General features: G+C 39.0%; 1 protein-coding gene across 3 annotated transcripts in view; it reads right to left on the bottom strand.

Moving 5' to 3' along the window:
- The window catches only part of gphnb (gephyrin b), a 178,487-nt gene that overhangs the window by 74,569 nt on the left and 82,911 nt on the right, over positions 1 to 21,007 (bottom strand). For all 3 annotated transcript variants that reach the window (XM_055149401.1, XM_055149399.1, XM_055149400.1), the window contains exons 5-8: positions 17,694 to 17,788; positions 16,009 to 16,075; positions 11,743 to 12,033; positions 5,110 to 5,244 (exon numbers count right to left, since the gene is read on the bottom strand). In XM_055149401.1, coding sequence (XP_055005376.1) covers positions 5,110 to 5,244; positions 11,743 to 12,033; positions 16,009 to 16,075; positions 17,694 to 17,788 — 588 coding nt within the window. The remainder of the gene's footprint in view (positions 1 to 5,109; positions 5,245 to 11,742; positions 12,034 to 16,008; positions 16,076 to 17,693; positions 17,789 to 21,007) is intronic.

The following is a 21,007-nucleotide window of genomic DNA, read 5'->3' as shown; positions in this document are numbered from 1 at the left end:
GCTAACTGAAAGCACTACTCTGTTAGAAGCTTAGTTAGACTTTAATCTGATCTTTGTTTTAACAAAATGTGACAAAAACTACAACACATGAACTGATCTTTGTGCTTAAACAAATCTCTCTCACATAAAATGACACAAGTTAGAGGATCCGCCGCCTATTCCAGCATCTCTTCATTACGACATGTCTCTATTTAGACGTGCCAATTTTCCAACACTATTGTATTGTTATTCTGACAAATCGTCCATATTTTATTATAACATATTATAATATTATATATAATATCATATTAAAATGCTTGACTGTTTCCCACGGCTTTAACGGCGTCCTAGAGTTGTGTTACTTTGCGGCGCATAGACCTTAACGCAGATCCATAAATCAAAAACGACGGCGACAAGGCGACAGCGGCAGTGTGCGTTGAGTCGACGCAGAACTGTAATTCTGAACTATAATGACTGCTCTAGTTTAACACAGTCTGGCAAAAACTAAAACACATGAACTGATCTGTGTGCGTAAACACGTCTCTCTCACATAAAATGACTGTCACAAGCTAGAGGATCCGCCACCTACTCCGACATCCCGATGTGCCATTTTTCCAACACTTTTTTGTATTATTCTGACAAATATTACATTTTTTATTATAATATATTATAACCATATATATAACATCATATTAAAATGCATGACTGTTTCCGACGGCTATCAGTGAGGACATTTTCCCACGGTCTGATAACCTTTGTGGCTGAAGTTTTCGCTGATCTTTGCTTCTGATCTTATGATATATGAGAGCGCAAGGTATAATAGACTATCACATTAATATTGTTTATGTCAGAAAAATGGAATGTTTAAAAAATAATTAAGTACTGCTACAATGAAAAAAAAAGTCAAAGTAGTGGGATTGCTTGGAGAATAATGTTTATGCCATTACTTTGACAATTAGATGTCAATGTCTAAACGTTAGTCAGCAGTTTTTCATTTAGTCACTCTCACCTTTTTGTTGAAAATCAAATACCTCGACTCGACCGTGAACGCTCATATTGATCACAGGCTCCTGAAAATATGTTGTTTAAATCCATTTTGTATTTCTGGCGAGTTTTCAAACTATATTCAGATTTTTTTTTTTTGGTAATGAGATTTTGGTAATGTGCATCGTGTCACCATGGTAACTGTTGAACATTCCACCAATAGATATACATGTAGAACACCCCCAGCCCAGCGTGATGCCTCTGCAAAGTATCAGAAGATATAAGTTGGGAGTGCCAATATTCTGGGCTGCAGAGGAAGGCAAAAACAGCTCTGAGTCTGGTCCCTGGTCTCCTCATTATGCACAGTTGGGCGCACCAGGCTCCTGTGAGCTCTCCGGAGCGCTCCATGCAGATTTGTGAAAGTGTGAGCGAGAGAGAAGCGAGAGAAGCGATCTCAGGACAGATGGAGAAGTGCGAGGTTACACGAGAATCTTTAGACGTGGATTTAAAGAGCCATTTTCTGATCTGTGTTATTATAATGCTTGTTTCCTCATCAAAAAACATAAGTGGAGTTGTGTTTTGTTTCATTCAAGGAGCTGTGAAACATTTTGAGCTCTGGATTTGTAGAGAGATTAATAGTGCATGTGTGAATAAACAAAACACAACTCCAGGTCTGTTTTTGATGAGGAAACAACATTCTTCAGACTAAAAGCTCACAAGAGTCAATTTAGCACACTATAGGACCTTTAAAACTCACATGGAGGCTACTTAGTGCACTGTTTAGAGGTTACGCCATTTTAAACCGGTCAATATAGACCATAATGCATTGCAAGAGTCGGGAAAACAACGGCGTACAGTGACAAGGTGTTTAACTGGACACAACACGACTGAATGAAGCAGAAAAAAGCGCTGGTTTATGGTTGATTATGAATAAAACTCCCTTAAATAATAAACTGTTATAGTGTAAAGGTGCCATTTATTTTAACTCCAGCTTTTACAAGAGCAATAATTTCCACATTCAATACAAAAAACAAATAATCCAGTCTGTTTATGTGAAATCCATCTTGACAAAAACTTGTATGATGAATATTAGTCCATAAACACTTGTGTGCCAACCTGAAATCAAGTTTTATCGGAGTTTACACTTCAAATGAGGTGTTTGGCCGAAGAAATAAGGACAGTATCACGTGTTTTTGAATGGGATTTGAACCAGCAACCCTCCTAATGTTTATCAATGGTTATCAGATGTGTCTATGACTTAAAGAACACATATTGTGCTAGTGTTTACTACATAGTGGATCTATCGTCGACCATTTTGTTATATTTTGGACATTTTAAATCGTAATAGTCATCTAAAAGAAACAACTTCTATAGCTCCTGATCTTTTATTTTATTTTAATATTATCATTTTTAATTTAAAATCTTTACTAATCATGTTATATGATGGACTTATAGTGTATGGGCACACCAGTTTCCCAATCACTCCCAGATACCAAACCAGTTCCGTCTTCTCTCACCACAGCAGCAGAACCATCAGCTTCCTCATCCTCTCCATCTCCTCCGTTTCACCACCACCACTGTCCAGACCCCCATGGTTTATTATTATTATTATCATTATTTTAATAGAATCCACCTCTCTTCACTGGATTGCTGACCTAATTACTGATCCTTTAAATAAATTAAAATGCATCTCTCATATTGAAAACTTAGACGTTGCCACCTGCCTGCTGTCCCCAAACACAGAAAAACAAGAAGAAGAAAGTAGAGAGTAGGAAAACCTGAAAATGTGAGGCAATAGGGCAAAACCTGAAGTGTGTTTACATGCGCACCAGTATCCCAGTTATGAGTCTTATCCTGGTTATGAAAGTGTTTTTGATATAGAGTTTACATGAGCTCAGATAAAACAGGATACTCATATCTCTACGTACACGAGGAATCAGAGTATCTTGGATATTTAGACTGGTCTCTATCTAAAGCACAGATATGGCACGGGTCTGAACATGTAAAAACGTTCCTAACTTTACCTACCGTATTTTTCGGACTATAAGGTGCACTTTTTTTCACGGTTTGGGTGTTTTCTGCGACTTATAGTGCGGTGCGACCGCGAGAGGGCGCTCTAGGCTCGTGTGTCAGTATCTAGTGCTACTTTTACTCCTGTACCACTGTCACTTTGCACTCTACTGCGCATGTCTCCTGTAGAAATAGCCGCTGTCTCACTGCGTCGACATGCCACAGTAGAATCGATTTCAGGATTTTACTGTGTCATGGTTCAAGTTCTGTAGTGGTTGTTTTTGCTTATTTTGGTGTATCTTTTTCCTTTAGTGTTTTGTGCCCCTTTTATTTTGATATTTTCCTGTCTGCTTGTAGTTTTGAGTTTTACTTCTTGTCTTGATTTTTTGCCCCACCCTGATGTGTTTCACTTGTGTCTGCGTCCTTTTATACCATGTGTTCTCCTCTGCCCTTTGTTGGTCCATTGTATTTGTCATGGTCTGTGTCTTTGTCAGTGTCTTGTCTTGTCTTGTCGTGGCACTTTCGTTTCAGTTTTTGGATTTATGGATTTTTTTGGATCTTTTTTTGTTTGTTATTAAAAATTTTTAAAGCAATCCTGCATTCTGGGTCCTCCCTTTGTTTCCACGTGACATGCTGATCACTTTTAAAGCTCGTTTAGGTCTTGCAACAAGTTACATTTCAGAACTTTTAACCCCGTAAGAGCCGTCCTCCCGCAGCCTTAGATCCTCAGTCAGGTCCCTGTTTGCTGTTCCAAAGTCCAGACTCCGGACGAAGGCTGATGGAGCCTTTTCAGTCCGGGCGCCTCATCTTTGGAACGACCTGCCTGAGGAGATAAAGCTCGCACCATCAGTATCAACTTTTAAATCACTTCTTAAGACTCGTTTTTATTGGCTGGCCTTCCTTTAACTGGTTTTAGCTTGATTTATTATTTGTTTTTGCCAGCGTTTGTCTGTTTGCTTGTTTGTCTGTTAGCAACATAACTCAAAAAGTTATGGACCGATTTTGATGAAATTTTCAGGATTTGTTGGAAATGTGAAAAGGAAGAACTGATTTAATTTTGGGGGTGATCCGGAAGAAATCCTGGATTCTGGATCACTTTGAAATTTTAGTTAACATTGTGGTAAATGGGGCCAAAAATTTTGTTTCTCAATATCTCGGTTAATTATTGACCAAACCCCATGAAATTTGACTCAGGGATGGACAATGGGATCCTCTTTCATATTCCAAAGGCTGATCCGGATCTGATCCAGAAGACTGATTTTATTGCAATTTATATAAAAAATGGGGGTAGTCCTTGGCGGAGGTCTGCGCTCTCTGAGTGCTTTTCTAGTTCCTTTTTTTTTTCCTTTTCCTTTTTAAAAAAAAATTATTTATTATAACTTATTGGATTGTTTGCATCATTGTCTGTTTTTGTGCCTTCTGTTTTCTATTTTTATACCTTTTTTTTGGTCTTTGCGACTTGTACAGCACTTTGTAAACCTTGTTTTTAAAAGTGTCTTATGAATATTGATTTATTATTATTATTTTTATGCTGGATACTCTCTGAAAAATCCAGTGAGAGTATTCTGGTTTCTCATCACCGGGATACTTGCATATCCAGGAGACAGAAATCAGGATACTGCGTTTACACGGACACTCACATAACCAGGATACTCAAAAAAACCCCGATCATAACCAGGATACTCGAGCACTTGTATACACACTCATAGATTAATTGTATAATCTAGATTATCCCATAGGTTGGATTCACATAAAATGAATTAAAATAGAGGACAGGTTAAAGTTTTGTGGTTGAATTTGCTCCGTAAATGTCACGTTGCAGATTTGTTGACCAGATTTATGGTTCATGTCTCTGTAATTACCGGGCCTATCCACATGAAACAAAAACTGGCACAAATTTCAACGTATTTAGCTCCAGAAAGTTTGGATATATCTTCCAAAAGCTGTACAGAGTCTTGTCCTCCATCTGAAATTCTACTATGTGAACACAACCTATTGACAAAAAGCAGAACTGAAAATGTCAAAAAGTCAACAAAACATGAAGGATGTATTGCAAATAAAGAGCCAGTTGTACATTTTTCAGATACAAAAGGCACTTAACGTAACAGCAGCAGTGAGCTCTTGTGTTGTACTTACTTTAGGCGTGGGACAGGAGGCGGTAGAGAGGCGTGACGTGGCCTGTGCTCGGGGTGATTCTGAGGGCGTGGTGCTCAGAGACGTCGTATCCCGCGGCAACACCTGCACACCCCGCGAGATGATGGAGTCTGGGATCTGAGGTCACACGACACACACACACACACACGCACATGTAAACGGCGACCAACACGGAAACACACTCACAGGGACCAGGGGTGGAGCACGAGTTCATGACGCGAGTTTATTCAAAAAGGGCACAGAGACTCCCCCTGCTGGCACTTTAAGGAGCAACCGGATATTTAAATGAGGCTAAGAGCGGGTTAGCTGTGCACTGAACATCATTTCTGTCTTTGAGTATTCCTAAATATGCAGGTAGAGCTGCCATCTGGTACTGATCCAAGAAACCGTCCACGCAAACTCATCTAGTGATAACAATAAACTCTATTCACGCTTATGTCACAAACCAGGAAGATGTTTGGAAAGATGCGATTACAACTTCCCAGGCCCAGTTTTCTTCATGTACATGTCGTGGTTGCATTCGGTTATGTTCGACAAATCAACAATTACAGCTACACCTCAGTTTTTATAATCTCCTCACCGACACACAACTGCGAACGCACCGGGTACATGAGATTAGAAGAGACGAGGCGCCAAATTCAAGATGATTCCGAACAGCACATACGTATGCAGTCTTCATTTTACCGCTGATCACATTTACTTCAATCGGTTTTAATAGATCCATGTTAGGCCAAGTGTCAGTAACTACACCAGAAGTTGTCATCGCATCTTTCCAAACGTCTTCCTGGTTTGGGACATAAGTGTGAATGGAGCCTATTTTGCATTTGTGATGTACCACACCTCTCAAAGAGCTACACTGTAATCATTAAGAATTCACTACACACTTCTGTAGCCACAGCTGCCCTGGGACAGACCCAGAGAAGCGAGGCAGTGCTTCACCACAAATCACTCACTCCACACTATATTCATACTAAACAAGGAGGGTGAAGTGACTTGCTTGAAGACTAAGGTCAAACCCCCGACTTTTGGGTTGGTGGACCTAGTGTCGTAGTACTCGAGTTTTTTTAAGGTCTTGGTCTCGTCTCGGACTTGGCCGTGTTTGGACTTGGTCTTGAAGGAGCTTGGATTCGATCTTGTCTGACACTCGTCGAGTGCGATCATATTTGATTACAGGCTGCTGCTGTCGGCAATAAACTTCTTACCGCGACATGTGGTTGAAGTTTGCCTTATAAAAGTGCACAAATGCATCTGTATTTGTCATGACGTGTGTTTGATAAATGTACAGAGGCTGATAAATCGCACTGCAAAACCAGTACGAGAATGTAAGTTAGAAATAAAAAATAAAAATAAAAAATGGTTTAAAAATCCTACTCACTTTCTTCACTTTGTTCACAGTTTTCTATAAAATGCCAGTGGAAGTTCTCTTAAAGAAGGGGTTCTCAAACTGTGGGTGAAGGTCCAAAAAGGGGTTCAGAGTGTTTTAGTGAAGTACAGTTTGCTTGGCTTATTTTATGCATAAATTAACATTAATCAGATAAAATTAAGACAGATTTATAAAAACATTGTTGTATTTGTGCCAAAATAACTATAAAAAAAAAATAAATGTAGAAAATGACAAAGATGGTCTCGATTAAGTCTCAATGGGCCGTGATCTGGGTCTTGTCTCGGCCTTGACCCTCAGAGGTCTTGGTCTTGTCTCTTGGGACCCTGTGGTCACAGACTGGTCTTGGTCTCGATTAGTTCGGTCTTGACTACAGCACTAGGTGGAACTAACTACTGAGCCACTGTTGCCCGACATCACCAGACATTTTGATTCATTCAGTCAAACACAAACACAACAGCGAACCAACTTAACACCAGGAACTTGCTTTGACTTTATTTTAACAATTTTAGCTTCGCAAGCCGCAAGGGGGAGTCTGTTATCCCAAACCAAACTCACGGACACTTTACTTTACTTTGTTTTTATGGACACAAATAATTCACAAAATATAAGCGTTTGTTAATAAAAGCGTAGCACCAGTCTCTATGTCCATCCCTGGTACGAGCTGTTTACATTTATAATAACATCAGTGTAACAAAACAGTGAACATGTGACAACACCAGCCCGTAGAAAAAAGTGTTTATCTGGAGGTTAATGGTGAAATGAGACTTACCCATGACTGCTGCAGACTGCACACACACGAGGAGGAGGAGGATGGAGCGATGAAATGGTGATGGGATGAGGATGGAGAGATGACCCAGTGAGAGGCAGATAGAAAGATGAAATGAACACATGAGTATGTAAGGATCTGAAGATACAATGATCTCAAAATGACATTACTTTAGTGTAAGCAAAATAAGTTGTACTAACAAGTGGCCTAGAGGTTAGTTTGGCTTTTTTTTTTACATACTAAGGCAGGGGTCATCAAACTAAGGTCCATGGGCTGACTCTGGCCCGCCACGCCCCTTTGACCGGCCCCCAGTCTCTCTCAAAAGTTGTCATGGCCTTTTTTTTTTTTTTTTTATTACTTTGCTCACCTGGAAAGACATAAGAGCTGGCAAGTTGATCTCATATTATAATTTCAATTTTCTTTATGTATTTATTTTATAGGCCTATTTATTCAACTTTTCTTAAGTGCTGCAGACAATTATTATTAATACAACTGTTATTAATATTATTATAGTTACTATCAACAGGCCTACCTTCAATTTGTAATTTTAAAATTTTAAATTACTCTGCTTTGCCAGCGTCAATCGCCAGATGTTTCTTATGTTGACAGTTTCTTACCTTTCTTACCTTGATATTTATTTATATTATTTATTCATTTATTTATTTATTTTTAATTATTTATGAATGTATTTATTTATTATTATTTATTATTATTTTTTTATTTTTATTTTTTATTATATTTTTTTGAATAATAATTTATTGCCTTTTTAACAAAACAGAGCAATACAGTAAAATCCAGCACAGCATAGTCTACATAGAACTAAATGGACAAAGACTGTCACAAGGTCTGAGTCAGAGCTAAAATGAAAAAGAAATACACATTGCACAATGATTGATTAAAATTAAAAATAAATTGGGAGCCTCCTTTTTATAAAGCACATCAGCCAAGTCCTGAGGCAGATGGTCCAGAAAGGTTTGCCATATTTTATAGAAAGTGGTTGAATTGTCTTTTAAGAGGACACTGAGGGATTCTCTCTGTACCATTGTGTAACAGATGGAGGTTTTGATATTTCTATTCTTGTTATTAGAAAATAAATTAATAGAATATTTATGGTATTTAAAATTAAAACCAAGTGTGAAGTGCTTACTATTTTTGCAAACCACTAGTAACGATAAACAAATACGTGCCAGGAATTATGTGTTCTTGATGTAGTTTTGTGGACGGCTGTGCTGGTCATTTTGGTCAGGGTCATACAGTTCTGTTATACGACCGACCTGACCCTGAACCCCCCATCATAGTCAAGAGCGATAATGTGGCTCAGAAAGAAAAATGTTTGGTGTCCTCTGTACTAATAAAAAGGTTTAAAAGGCTTGAAAGTTGGTACTGATGTCGTAAATTTCACCTCTTTTTGTGTCAGCGTCAATACACAACAACAACTTAACAACTCTAGTACGATTTCATGTTTATCCAGTGTTATTGTTCCCCTCCCGTCTCCTGTAGCATGTTCCCGGACACAAACGTGAGTGACTCGTATGACCTGCGATGGAGGACAGTGTGATAAATGTCTCATGAGAAGGTGAGACTCGGGAGACGGAGCTGATGCAAGAGCAGAGCAACAGTTCAATGACAAAACCCCATTTAAACACTTTCACTTTCTGATCGACACTGGAACAGCACCGAGCATCAAAATCATAATAAATAACATACTAAAAATATACTGTATATGGTTTGACTTTAGAATTTATTCAGTAATGTATAGATAGTTGTGTAAAGTATAGTCATATAATACACTGGTTACTATTTTTGATGATGTCTGTTACAGTGCCAATCAGTAATATTCATTCAAAGATGGAATATGTAGGATTTTATTTGAGTTAATTTAATTTTTGGACCATATTTGCTGATTTGTAACTGGTATAGTGCGGTAAAATGAAGTGTCTTGCCAAGGGATGCAACAACAGTACGGATTTTGAACGAGACTTGAACTGACAACTCTTCGAATTTGATTCATTTTATTATTTTTAACATAAAGCAACACTGTGTAACTTTCTGGAAGTGGAAATATAAAGTTAAAACCATATTTGCGAACATTCTCCATAGAGATGACAGCTTTTATGCCATACTGAAGAACATTATAACCAAAACAAGCAGGAGAAGTCAAGTAAGTGTCAGGTTTGTGGAGATGCGAGCCTGCGTACAGTAAGGATGCATGTTAAATGAACATTTTCTGATTGTTCACAGACCCCTTTGGTAACTTAACTCCCCGGGCAGGTGTAAAGTCTGGCTATAGCGAGAAACGTTCCCGATTAAACACCATTTTAAAAGCTGCTTACACAGAACCCTCTCAAAATGTGTATTGATACTTTGCAGCGACGTCATGCTGGGGGGTTTCTTAAACATTCCACCATTACAGATACTTGTAGCAGTTACCGTGGTGACACTATGCATGACATGAGACAGATAGTTTAAGTTTTACGATCATCTGGAAACTCAAGAAAAACGCAAAATCGATTTCAACAACAAATGTGATCAATACAAACGTTCATGGTTCTGTTTAGGACGAGTGACTGACTGAAAAATTGTTGGCTAATGCTGCATTCTACTGAACGTCAGTAGTCGATAAATCCAAGTCAGTTTTCCCGACATCTGTTGTAAATGCGTTCCATTGCAACAATCAGGGAAAATATGGAGCCCAAGAAAGTTTAATGCAAACATGTCAAACTTTGGCCTGCGATATAATTATATTTGGCCGGCGAGATCATATCAAATATGTATTAGAGCTGCCCACCGGCTACAGAGAGACTATAGAGACATTATTTATGTAAAATTTGTTACTATTTTATATTATGCTTGTTCTTTATTCAGTGTTTAAACAAAAACTATTATTAAACATTTATTTTAATAAGAAAAGGTTTAACATTACATATCTCGAAAGAAAACAAAACATCCAGATGCTGTTAAACTTTTTCAATAAATATTAGTTTGGCCCACAATTTAGTCCCAGTTTTTAATTTTGGCCTCTGTGAATTTGAGTTTGACACCCCTAGTTTAATGTAACGTCAGGTATTTCTAGCTCCTGCAAAGAAATCGAGTCTGTTAGCTAATGTCAGCGACTCAGTTATGGCAGTTTTACTATTACATGTTCAGAAAAATCTTGTGTCTACATCACTACAGTGATTTTAGAAGACACTTTTTCAACACATACACAACTTAACACATCAAAATGATGAAAAGACAATACTCCCCATTTATTGTGTGCGCTGCTATTTTTGCTTGTAGCTGCCTCCAGTTGGTGTAGTGACACTCTCTGGTGCTACAGTGGGGAAAAAAATCCCCTGGACTGAGACAAGATTTTTCTCATAGAGCATGTAATCACAAACTGCTCGTGTTCGTCTGACAGGGCACCTACAACTTTCAAAAATGTTGGATTTTGTGGTGATTTTTACCTGTTTTTAGATCATAAACTTTTTCTCAGCTCAAAATCCTTCAGTTGTCTTAAAAAATGCCTTATAATCTTTCGCCTCTGCTCTGCTGTAGCTCCTCTCACTCTGATTGATCAAAATGATCACGTGATACACGAGACCGCGCTCCGTGCGTGCGCTTGAGTGCATTCGCGTGTGCCCGCGGGAGAAAAGAGCACTACTGCACATGCTCAATCAGGCCAGAGCCAACAGAAGTACCTCACCGGGCTAAAGGCGAATCTGGAGTCAGGCGCCATTGAGTTTGGCCCACAGACTTGAATGGACGGCCGTTTTGAAACCCCGGGGCTTGGTCTGCACCGAGGTAGCCTGAGTTTGTGTTTTGGAATGATTGGCCGTTCAATTGCACTTTCTCGAGGTGGAGGTCGGTTTTCCCCGAGTCCTGAGCGCAATAGATCGCATCATAACAGCACAAATCCGCTCACCTGTTGTAGTTCCAGATAAATCAGCTCTTTCTGGTCAGATTGTGTTAAAATAAAACTCAGATTAAAGTCTAACTTGAGTAACAAAGCTTCAGCTGTTAAACAAGTCTCTGTCACATAAAACTACAGTCACAATATAGCTATCATTTTCAGTTTATCACCTTTTTGTTGAAAATCGAGCTCTTACACAGGACCACGATCGCTCGTATTGATCACCGGCTCCTGAAAATGTGTTGTTTAAATCCATTTTTTATTTTTACTTGAGTTTTCAGACAATCTTTAAAGTTCATCGTGCATTGTGTCACCATGGAAACTGCTGAACATTGTGCCAACAGACATGCATGTAGAACAACCCAGCATCACTTAGACTTAGATAAACTTTATTGATCCAAAGTGGAAATTATTAGAATTTTTTAGACTTAGAACTGCAAAGTGTCAATATTTCTGACTCTGAAGTTCACAAATCCTACATATTTCATCCTTCGTAGTAGTAGTAGTAGTAGTTTAAAAATGTTGAATGGACAATAGCATGTCCCGCACCTGTCTGTGTCTCTGCCCCCGTACCTTAGCAGCGATGGAGGCAGCGGTGATGTGGGACGACGAGCTGTCTTCGGTGGACGCCACGCCGCTGTCCTTCTTGTCCTCGTCCTCGTCCTCGCACTGCACGCCCTTGTCCTGCGTGTGCGTGCGGGGCGGGGACAGCGGAGGGGGCGGGCTGCGGGGGGGCGGGGACAGGGGGGGCGGGGGCGACGGCAGCTCCTCCAGGCCGTCCGACGCCTCCTTCACCCGCACCACGGCGTCCCGGAGCAGGTCGATGGCGTGGGGAAGGGCGGGAAGGATGAACTGGAAACACTCCTGGAGGACGAGAGGAGGGAGAGAATCTGTGTGTCATTCGTTTTTTAATATAAAACCAGAAATGAGAAAAAGAAAAAAGAACAGCTATTTTCTTTATTATTTGTCTCCGAAATCAAAATGAGAAAAAGGATAATGGTTCTTTTTTCAGTTTTCAATTTTCTGTTTAAAATAATAATGGAAAAAAAGGATAACGGCCGTTTCCCATTTTCGTGACTTAAACTGCGATGCCGGACTGAACCAGGTCTGAAACAGGTCTAAACCAGCTCTAAACCAGGACTAAACCGGTCTCAGTCCTAGTCTCAGTCCCGGTCTCAGTTCTAAACCAGGACTAAACCAGGACTGAACCAGGACTGGACCAGGACTGGACCAGGAGTGTGGGGATTGGTCCAGACATGCTCTAAACCAGCTCTAAACCAGAATTGAACCAGGATTAAACCAGGTCTGAGTCCTGGTCTCAGTCCCAGTCTCAATCCTGGTCTGAGTCCTGGTCTGGTCCTGGTTTCTTGATCACCCGACAGTCTAGGCAGGCACACTTCCAGACCAGTCCCCACACTCCTGGTTCAGTCCTGGTTCAGTCCTGGTTCAGTTCTGATTTAGTCCTAGGACTAAGACCAGGACTGAGACTAGGACTGAGACCGATTTAGTCCTGATTTAGCACTGAGACCGGGACTGAGACTGGGAGAGTAGGACTGAGAACAGTTTAGTCCTGGTTTAGACCTGTTTCAGTCCTGGTTCAGTCCGGCATTGCAGTTTAAGTCACGGAAACGGGAAACGGATTTTATCTGTTTCTTCCATTCTTCATTAAAACACAAAATCGAAAACTGAAAAATCGAATCATTATCTGTTTTTTCATTTTGGTTTTGGAGACAAATAATGAAGAAAATAGTTGATTTTTCATTTTCTTATTTTTGGTTTGATACACGGATTGAAGAGGTACTTTACTGTTATTGTCGCAGTGTTATACTTTACATAAAAAAATAAATTGAACTGTAAATAACACAAAGTACGTGGTGTTAATTGATAAAGTATTGCATTAACTTCTGCCCTTTCATTTAAAAATGCTCTGGTTCATGATCATTTTGTTGAATTTTCTTGTTCATTTTGTTTTATTTTGTGACTATATTTGAACTCCGTCATAGTTTTTGTCATGTGTGAGTGAGAGTGTGTGTACGGCTGTGTTGATTTTGTTAAGTTTTTTTCTATGTGTATTTGATTTTCTGTAGCCGCTCTACTGTTTCTGACTTCTGCTGTTGGAACTATGAGGATCCTCCAAACAAATAAATTCAAACTCAGGCTACGTTTATACAGTGACGGTCTGAACAGAAGACGCAAAAGTGGCGTCACGTCTTCACTTTTTATTCCATGTTTAGACAAGTGGTTTATGGAGGAAATCTGCGTGCATACGGTGACGCAAAAGTGTGTGGAATTTGATTGGGTATGTTTGTACTTAAAGCAACAAGGGCGTCTTTGGACATACGCATTTTCATCAGCTGCTCCTTCCACAAAGTTGTCCCACCATCGACTGGTTCTCCAGGCCTCGTCCATATCCGTCTGTCTCGCCTACGACAAACTGGTGCATCCAGAGTTTGACAGAGGTGATTGCAGATCCTTCTCTGTTCACTAATAGTGTCTCTGCAGATTCTGTACATTTGTTGGGAGCCTCCAGTAAGTTTATTAGAGCTGCCAGAGACATTTTTGTTTCTGTGTACTATATATATGTGACGTAAACGCGCACGCGACCTGAACAAATCTGACCAGAGTTTTGCGTCTTGGGCAGTGAGCGTATTCAACTTTTTCACTCTGGAGTGTGGTTTCAGATTTTTGCGTTTTTAAGGCAAGGCAAGGCAAGGCAAATTTATTTGTATAGCACAATTCGTACACAAAGTAATTCAAAGTGCTTTACAGAATAAGAAATACATTAAAATCATAATAAAAACAAATCAAAACATAAATAATCATGAAGATTAAAATTAAAAAAGAGAGACATAAATTGGAGAGAAGAGTGCGGAATGAAAACCTTTCAGTTATATGCACAGTTAAACAGAAATGTTTTGAATCTGGATTTAAACAGCGTCACAGAAGAGTCTGTCTCACATGTTCAGGAAGACTGTTCCAGGTTTTAGCTGCATGAACCTGAAACGCTGACTCCCCTTGTTTAGTTCTGACTCTGGGCACCAGCAGGAGGCCGGTCCCTGAGGTCCTCAGAGTGCGAGATGGTTCATATGACACTAACATGTCACAGATGTACTTTGGTGCTCGGCCATGGAGAGACTTGTAACAAGCAGAGCTGCTTTAAAGTCTATTCTCTGAGGCACAGGAGCCAGTGCAGAGACCTGAGCACAGGACTTATGTGCTCGTACTTCCTAGTTCGATTAAGGTTAAGTTTAAGCCCCAAAAACACCGTCACCATCTAAACGAAAGGCACTTCTGAGAAAATATTTTGTCATTTTTACCCACAAGCGTTCTGGTGTAAAAAGGCCCTAAATATTGTCTGTCAGGTACAACTATAGTATCATTCTTATCTGAGGTAATCCAAGAAGTCATCTATGAGCTGAAGTTTACTCATAATAATAACCCTAACCCTAACCTAAGTCTTATATAGCGCTTTTTCACATTCATACTAGGCAATGTAGGTGAAGTGTCTTGCTTAAGGACACAACAGCAGTTCAATAGAGCCAGTCCTGCTCCACTGTGACACCTGGTACTGACTACTTACTACTATTACAATTGTGTGTATTCAAATATATCTACTATACCTTAATCACAGTTTAATCTAAGTTTAAGATGTGAAATACAAGGACTGAAATATGAAAAGATAGTCCCACATTTGTCTAAGCACTATTGTAGTACTTTTGCCAAGTCATTTACTGTTCATTTTTTATTCAAGTCATTCTGTTGTTCTCCAAAATGAGTAATATTATTCATACGTAAAAGTACTCTTCTGCCTTCTCTATGAATAAGAAACATCAGCAGACTGTTGAATTTGTATATGACACTGCCCTCTACTGGACACTTCTCCCATGACAAAATTTATTGTGAGATTTTAAGTGTTTTAAATTCAGAAATATCCTCTATTCCAGCTGCAAACTCAAATAAATGTCAAGTATGTACGGATTACAAAGCATCACATGTCAAACTCTAGATTCTCTACAATAAAAAGATAATTCAAGCTCTAGAATTATCTTTTGTTCGTACAACTTTATAAAAACGCCTTGCGGTGTCGTCTCTTGGATATTATCGGAATTGAAATTTAACAAAAGTACGGCTCCACAATTATGAACAATAACACAGAACATTAAATCTAAAGGATCATCTTGGTATTAGTAAAAGTAAAGACAAGAATTATGAACATGTTACAGATTATATTATGGTTGTTACTACTTTTAGTTTTGGTTGTTGCTACTTTTCCTTTTCCATTTTTTTCATGCAAGACAGAAAAATAATATTTGGTCCTGTGCTCGCAGTGGTGAAAGAAGTACTCAATTTTGTTACTTAAGTAAAAAAAGTACGGATACTGGAGCAAAAAAAATAGGAAAAAGTTAAAGTATCACACAAAAAATTGAAGTATTAAAGTACCCGTTTGAAAATGTACTAAAGAGTAAAAAGTACGAGTATTTTGCACAGAATTTGACAACTTATAAGGCTTCAATTGTAGTGATTTGTGCTGAATTTTGTTCAGTAGAAACAAATAAATCAATTTTTTTTAATCTGTTCAATAAACCCTCAGCTTTTTCAGCAAGTCTCAGATAATAATAAAAAAATACTTATATTTTTCAGTCCTGTTCAAAAATGTAGTGGCATAAAAAGTATAAACACCTGCTCTCAAATGTAGTGAAGTTAAATAAATAAAATAAGTGTACTTAAGTAGACACTTAAATACATTACTACTTTTACTTCGTTACGCTCCACCACAGTGTGATTTTGTACTATCACACATATGACAGACAGAGGGCGCCAGTGAGTGAGTCCTCTTACCTGTGAGCCTTTTTTGCTTCCTGGGAGGTTTATGATGAGCGTCTTCCCCCGGATCCCACACACAGGTCTGCAGCGACACAAGCACACGAACATTATCACACACACGAGTTTTGTCACAGTCTCAACAATTCTAGTTTGTGTGTGTTTGTGTATTTGTGTGTGAACTGTGTATTTAACAGTCTGTGTTTGTAACTGGGGCTGCACAACATGAGGAAAAAGTTAAGATATTTGTGGTGTTTGTATTATTTCATTTCATTTACATTAATTACAGCACACATCATTTCATTTCATTCCTTTATGTAGACTTATATTGTAATTTGGGTGCACACATTTTAGCCAGTATAAGTTCTTGTTCTTTTACTATTCAGTTTGTTTTACTAAGTTTGTTTTGTCTGTTTTTTAAGGTCCCTTTATTATCACTTATTGTTTTCTGTATTATACATATTTGCCTTCTTGTTACTTTGATTAAATGAGTAGTTTTAGTTAGTTATTTAGTGTAATTACCCCATCTTGAGTTCAGTTTTAGTTAACACTCATGTATTTAAACACATCTGTTCTTTGTCGTGTTGTGTTAGTTTTGTTTTGTTCAATTTGATTTAAGTTACCCCAGTTGGGCCCGTTTTTTATTTTTATTTATTTATTTTTTTATGATTTACCTAATTTGAGGCTTTATAAATTACGTTTATTTGACTTTATTAAATTTAAACATATTTTTGTACCTTGTCTTTCTGTTTGGCCCACGACAACATTCGTTAACTACATTTTCTCTTGCAATAATGATATTATTGTGGTATTTGAATATATTTTCCTTCAATCAAAATAAAAAGTAAGAGACTAAACCATTGATAAGTCCATTGATACTTTGCAGCTGGTGTCATCAACATTCCCGGAAGGTGTGGTGCTAACTGTAGGCACTGCTCTGTCTGAGGCTTTATTAGACTTTAAACTGAGCTTTATTTGAACACAATCTGGGCATGAAGAACTGACTTAGTTGAAACTACAACAGGTGAGCAGATTTGTTGAAAATTAAACACCTAAACATGACGATGAACCCTCGTATTGATCACAGGCTCCTGAACATGTGCCGCTTAAATAAATGCTTTTTTGTCCATGGTAACTGGTGGACATTCCGCCAAAACACATACATGTAGAACAACCCCTGCATGACGTCACTGCAAAGTATCAATAGGGAAAATCATGAATAAAATCTAAAACCTTTTTGCCCATTTTACAGTAGAGTACTCTTTTATAAAATGGAGAACTTAAATTTTCTTGCAATATTGATTATTCCATCAGCCAATATTGCGATACTGATATATTCATGATATGTTGTCCAACCCTATATGTACACGTGTAGTTGTACAGTTATACAGTTTGTCCAGAGGTGTAGTTGCATAGTATAGTTCAGGGTTCCCACTCTTTTTCACAATAAATTTCAAAACTTTTTCATGACTTTACAGCACCTACATGTGTAGAATTGATCAGACTTTGAGGGCTAAATATGACTATAGAAATATTCAAAATACTGTCAGTGCATTTATTTTCGTCTCTTTTAAACAATAGGTGCAGAAATAATCATAATAGCCTAATGAGAACTTAAAAGAACGCTGTAGTTTACAAAACACTCATTGAATTTTCTAGGATTTTCAAGCCTGTGGGAACCCTGATAGTTGTGTAGTTGTTACCTGGAGAGCATGCCCAGCGGTGTGACGTTGAGGGACCCCATGAGCATGGCCAGAGACATCCCCGGGGCCTCGCGCTCGATCACCTCTTTAGTGGCCTAACACACACACAGACAAAGGAACAATATTAGAACAGAACCTACTCTGCACAAACAACTTTTCACCAATTTTTAACCATGTCATAGTAGTTTCCTTCTCATTTACCCTTTTGAAGTTGTAACAGGAGTGAATCATGTACTGTACTGTGTATTTAATCTCTTATTTTCAACCTCCGTTTTCAGCACCACTGCTACATGGCCATTGCTCTGTACTTACTTTGTTCCCTAATTTCCGACCGATCTCAAATTCGGACGGTGGTACGGGTGTGTGCAGTGCCAAAAAAATGCCAAACCTGGTATACGAGTGATATATTTTAGGTATATTTTAAAGACTTTGCCGTCTTTGAAAGCACATGGGTGAGAGTGAAAGGTGGAATAACCAATCAGGCCATGGGCTGGTTTTATATCGGACAATATTTCCCAGACCAGAGGAGGTTTAGACCTGTTTTAGACCCTGTTTTAGACCTGTTTTTAGTTGTGTTTTAGACCTGTTTTAGACCTGTTATAGACCCTGTTTTAGACCCGTTTTAGACATGTTTTAGACCTGGTTTAGTCCTGGTTTAGACCTAGTTTAGTCCTGGTTTTAGACCTGTTTTAGATCTGTTATAGACCTGTTTTAGACCTGTTTTTAGTCGTGTTTTAGATCAGTTTTAGACCTGTTATAGACGCTGTTTTAGACCAGTTTTACACATGTTTTACATGTGGTTTAGTCCTGGTTTAGACCTGGTTTAGACCTGTTATAGACCTGTTTTAGACTTGTTTTAGACCCTGTTATAGATCCTGTTTTAGACCTGTTTTACACATGTTTTAGATGTGGTTTAGTCCTGGTTTAGACCCAGTTTAGTCCTGGTTTTAGACCTGTTTTAGACCCTGTTATAGACCCTGTTTTAGACCTGGTTTAGTCCTGGTTTAGACCTGGTGTAGTTCTGGTTTAGTGGTGCAGCCAGCAGAATGTACGGGAGGGGGGACGGTCCATGTGATGTACAGCAAGGGGTATGGTCTGCGCGGTGTAGGGATGGGAACGGTTCGCACGATGTATGGAAGGGTGTACGGTCCACGCCACGTACGGGAGGGGGACGGTCCGCATCATGTAGGGGAGGGAAACAGTCCACACAACGTACGGGAGGGGGTCAGTCCACACGACGTACGGGATGGGGAACGGTCCGCACGATGTACAGCAGGGGGTACGGTCCGCGGGATGTACGGGATGGGGTATGGTCCACGCGACGTATGGGATGGGGATCGGTGAAGGTGTACAGAGTTTAAAAACACAGTGGAGCACTCCCTGTATTAGCACATGACATCATAAGGTGGAACGTGGTGGTGGAGTGTTTTCTTTTTGAGAAAAGCACTCAGCGTAAATGTGCAGCTGTGTTTGTGTGTTAAACGTGCGAATGAAACAAAACACAACTCCAGGTCTGTTTGTGATGAGGAAACAACATTATATCGTAGATCAGAAAACAGCTTCATACGAGCCCTTTAAATCCCTGACATAACCCACACAGAATGTACAGTGAGCCACAGTGACACGCCCCACAGCTTCATTCATAATTGTCTCCAGTTGTTTGTGAATCGTGTCTAGACTGAGCACATCACGGCCGCCCTTCTCATATTGATTTACACAGATGCTCCGAGCTGTCCGAGGATCCTTATATGACCTCCTCCTCTCTCACTCCTCTCCCCCTGCCTCCTTCTCTTTCTCTCTCTCTTTTCCGCTCGACTCACCTGCACTTCTTTATCCAACGCATATACGGCCAGTACTATCACCACAATATCCATCTCATAGAAAAACACCCGCAGAAGCGTCATTTTCTCCATGGAGATCTTATTGCTTGGTCTGGAATGTTTCACAGTATGGCATTAAACCTTTCTATCGTCATGGAAACCAAACCAGAGCAAGTTACAGGTCAGATCTATGGAGAGGCGACCCCGCTCACAGTCAAAATGTTGTTTTGTAGGTGTTTTTGAGCTATAAAACCACCTGTAATTAAATAAATGTAAAGTAGAGCTGTTTAATGTCACACTGTGGAACATTCCAGACAGAGCGATGACATATCCATGGAAACAAGCAGGTAACGAACCCCCAACCAAAAAGTTACACAGTGCAAGTAAAAGTACAGATACTGTAGCAAAGAAATACTGACGTAAAAGTAAAAGTATCACATGAACAAATCTACTGCGTTGTGTAACTTTTCTTGTAGAAGGTCTGTGAAACGCTTTTCTCCATGGAGACGTTGTTGCTTTGTCTGGAATGTTTCACAGTATGGCATTTTATCACAGCACAGTATGGCCTTTCTATCTTCATGGAAACCAAACCAGAGCAAGTTACAGGTCAGATCTGTGGAGAGGCGACCCCACTCACAATGAGAATGTTGTTTTTCTAGATATTTTTGAGCTATAAATCCACCTGTAATTGGATAAATGTAAAGTAGAGCTGTTTAATGTCATACTGTGGAACATTTTAAGCAGAAGATGAACCCTCCACCAGAAAAATTACACAATGCACCTTTAAAGGCACTATATCTGATTTTTAGTCTCTTAAAAATGTTAAAATGTTTGAACACTTTGCAGCGGTCCAAAGTTATTCCTCGTTAACCCCATGAATTCCGAGCATCGTAAATATTCACCATGATGAGTTTGTATAAAGAAGAGTACAAATTTATTTACGGACAAAATAATGAAATAAAAACAGCAGGATCATGTAGAGCGGGTTAATACTAGGGATGGGCATTCGATAAAATTTTCTTAAGCAATTGTTGGGAGAATTAACAATCATTTTTTTGAGTAATCCTGAACATTTTTATATTAAAATTATCATCATTATTATTACTATGACTAATCTGCATAAATAAACTCAACTTTACAACATATAAACCATCACCACTCTAGAGCCACATCAGCCCGTTGGAGATTATAATGTGTTTAATGCAGCTTTGTGCACATTTGTTTACAGAAACGAAACTTAAAACCACATGGATCACTTGCATAAACTATTAGCGCTGCTCTTAGTCATAGTCATTTCATTCACTTTATTTACTTTGCTCACTTTATTTATTTTGGCTACTATTGTGATGAAAAGACAAAGTGTTTGTCTTTTGGTCGCATGTGCATGTCACAGTGTTAGAATTCGTTCGCTCGACAGTAGGCGGGTACTTTTTATCATTTAACTAATCGCTTCTATTTGGTAATGACGTATGTAATGCGCTGCTAACAGGGAAA

This window comes from Boleophthalmus pectinirostris, unplaced genomic scaffold (genome assembly GCF_026225935.1).
Source record: "Boleophthalmus pectinirostris isolate CB_2022bp ecotype Guang Dong unplaced genomic scaffold, ASM2622593v1 HiC_scaffold_13, whole genome shotgun sequence".
In the NCBI taxonomy this organism is placed as follows: domain Eukaryota; kingdom Metazoa; phylum Chordata; class Actinopteri; order Gobiiformes; family Gobiidae; genus Boleophthalmus; species Boleophthalmus pectinirostris.
The sequence above is the reverse complement of the archived record's forward strand: the minus strand, read 5'-3'. Positions and strand labels throughout refer to the sequence as shown.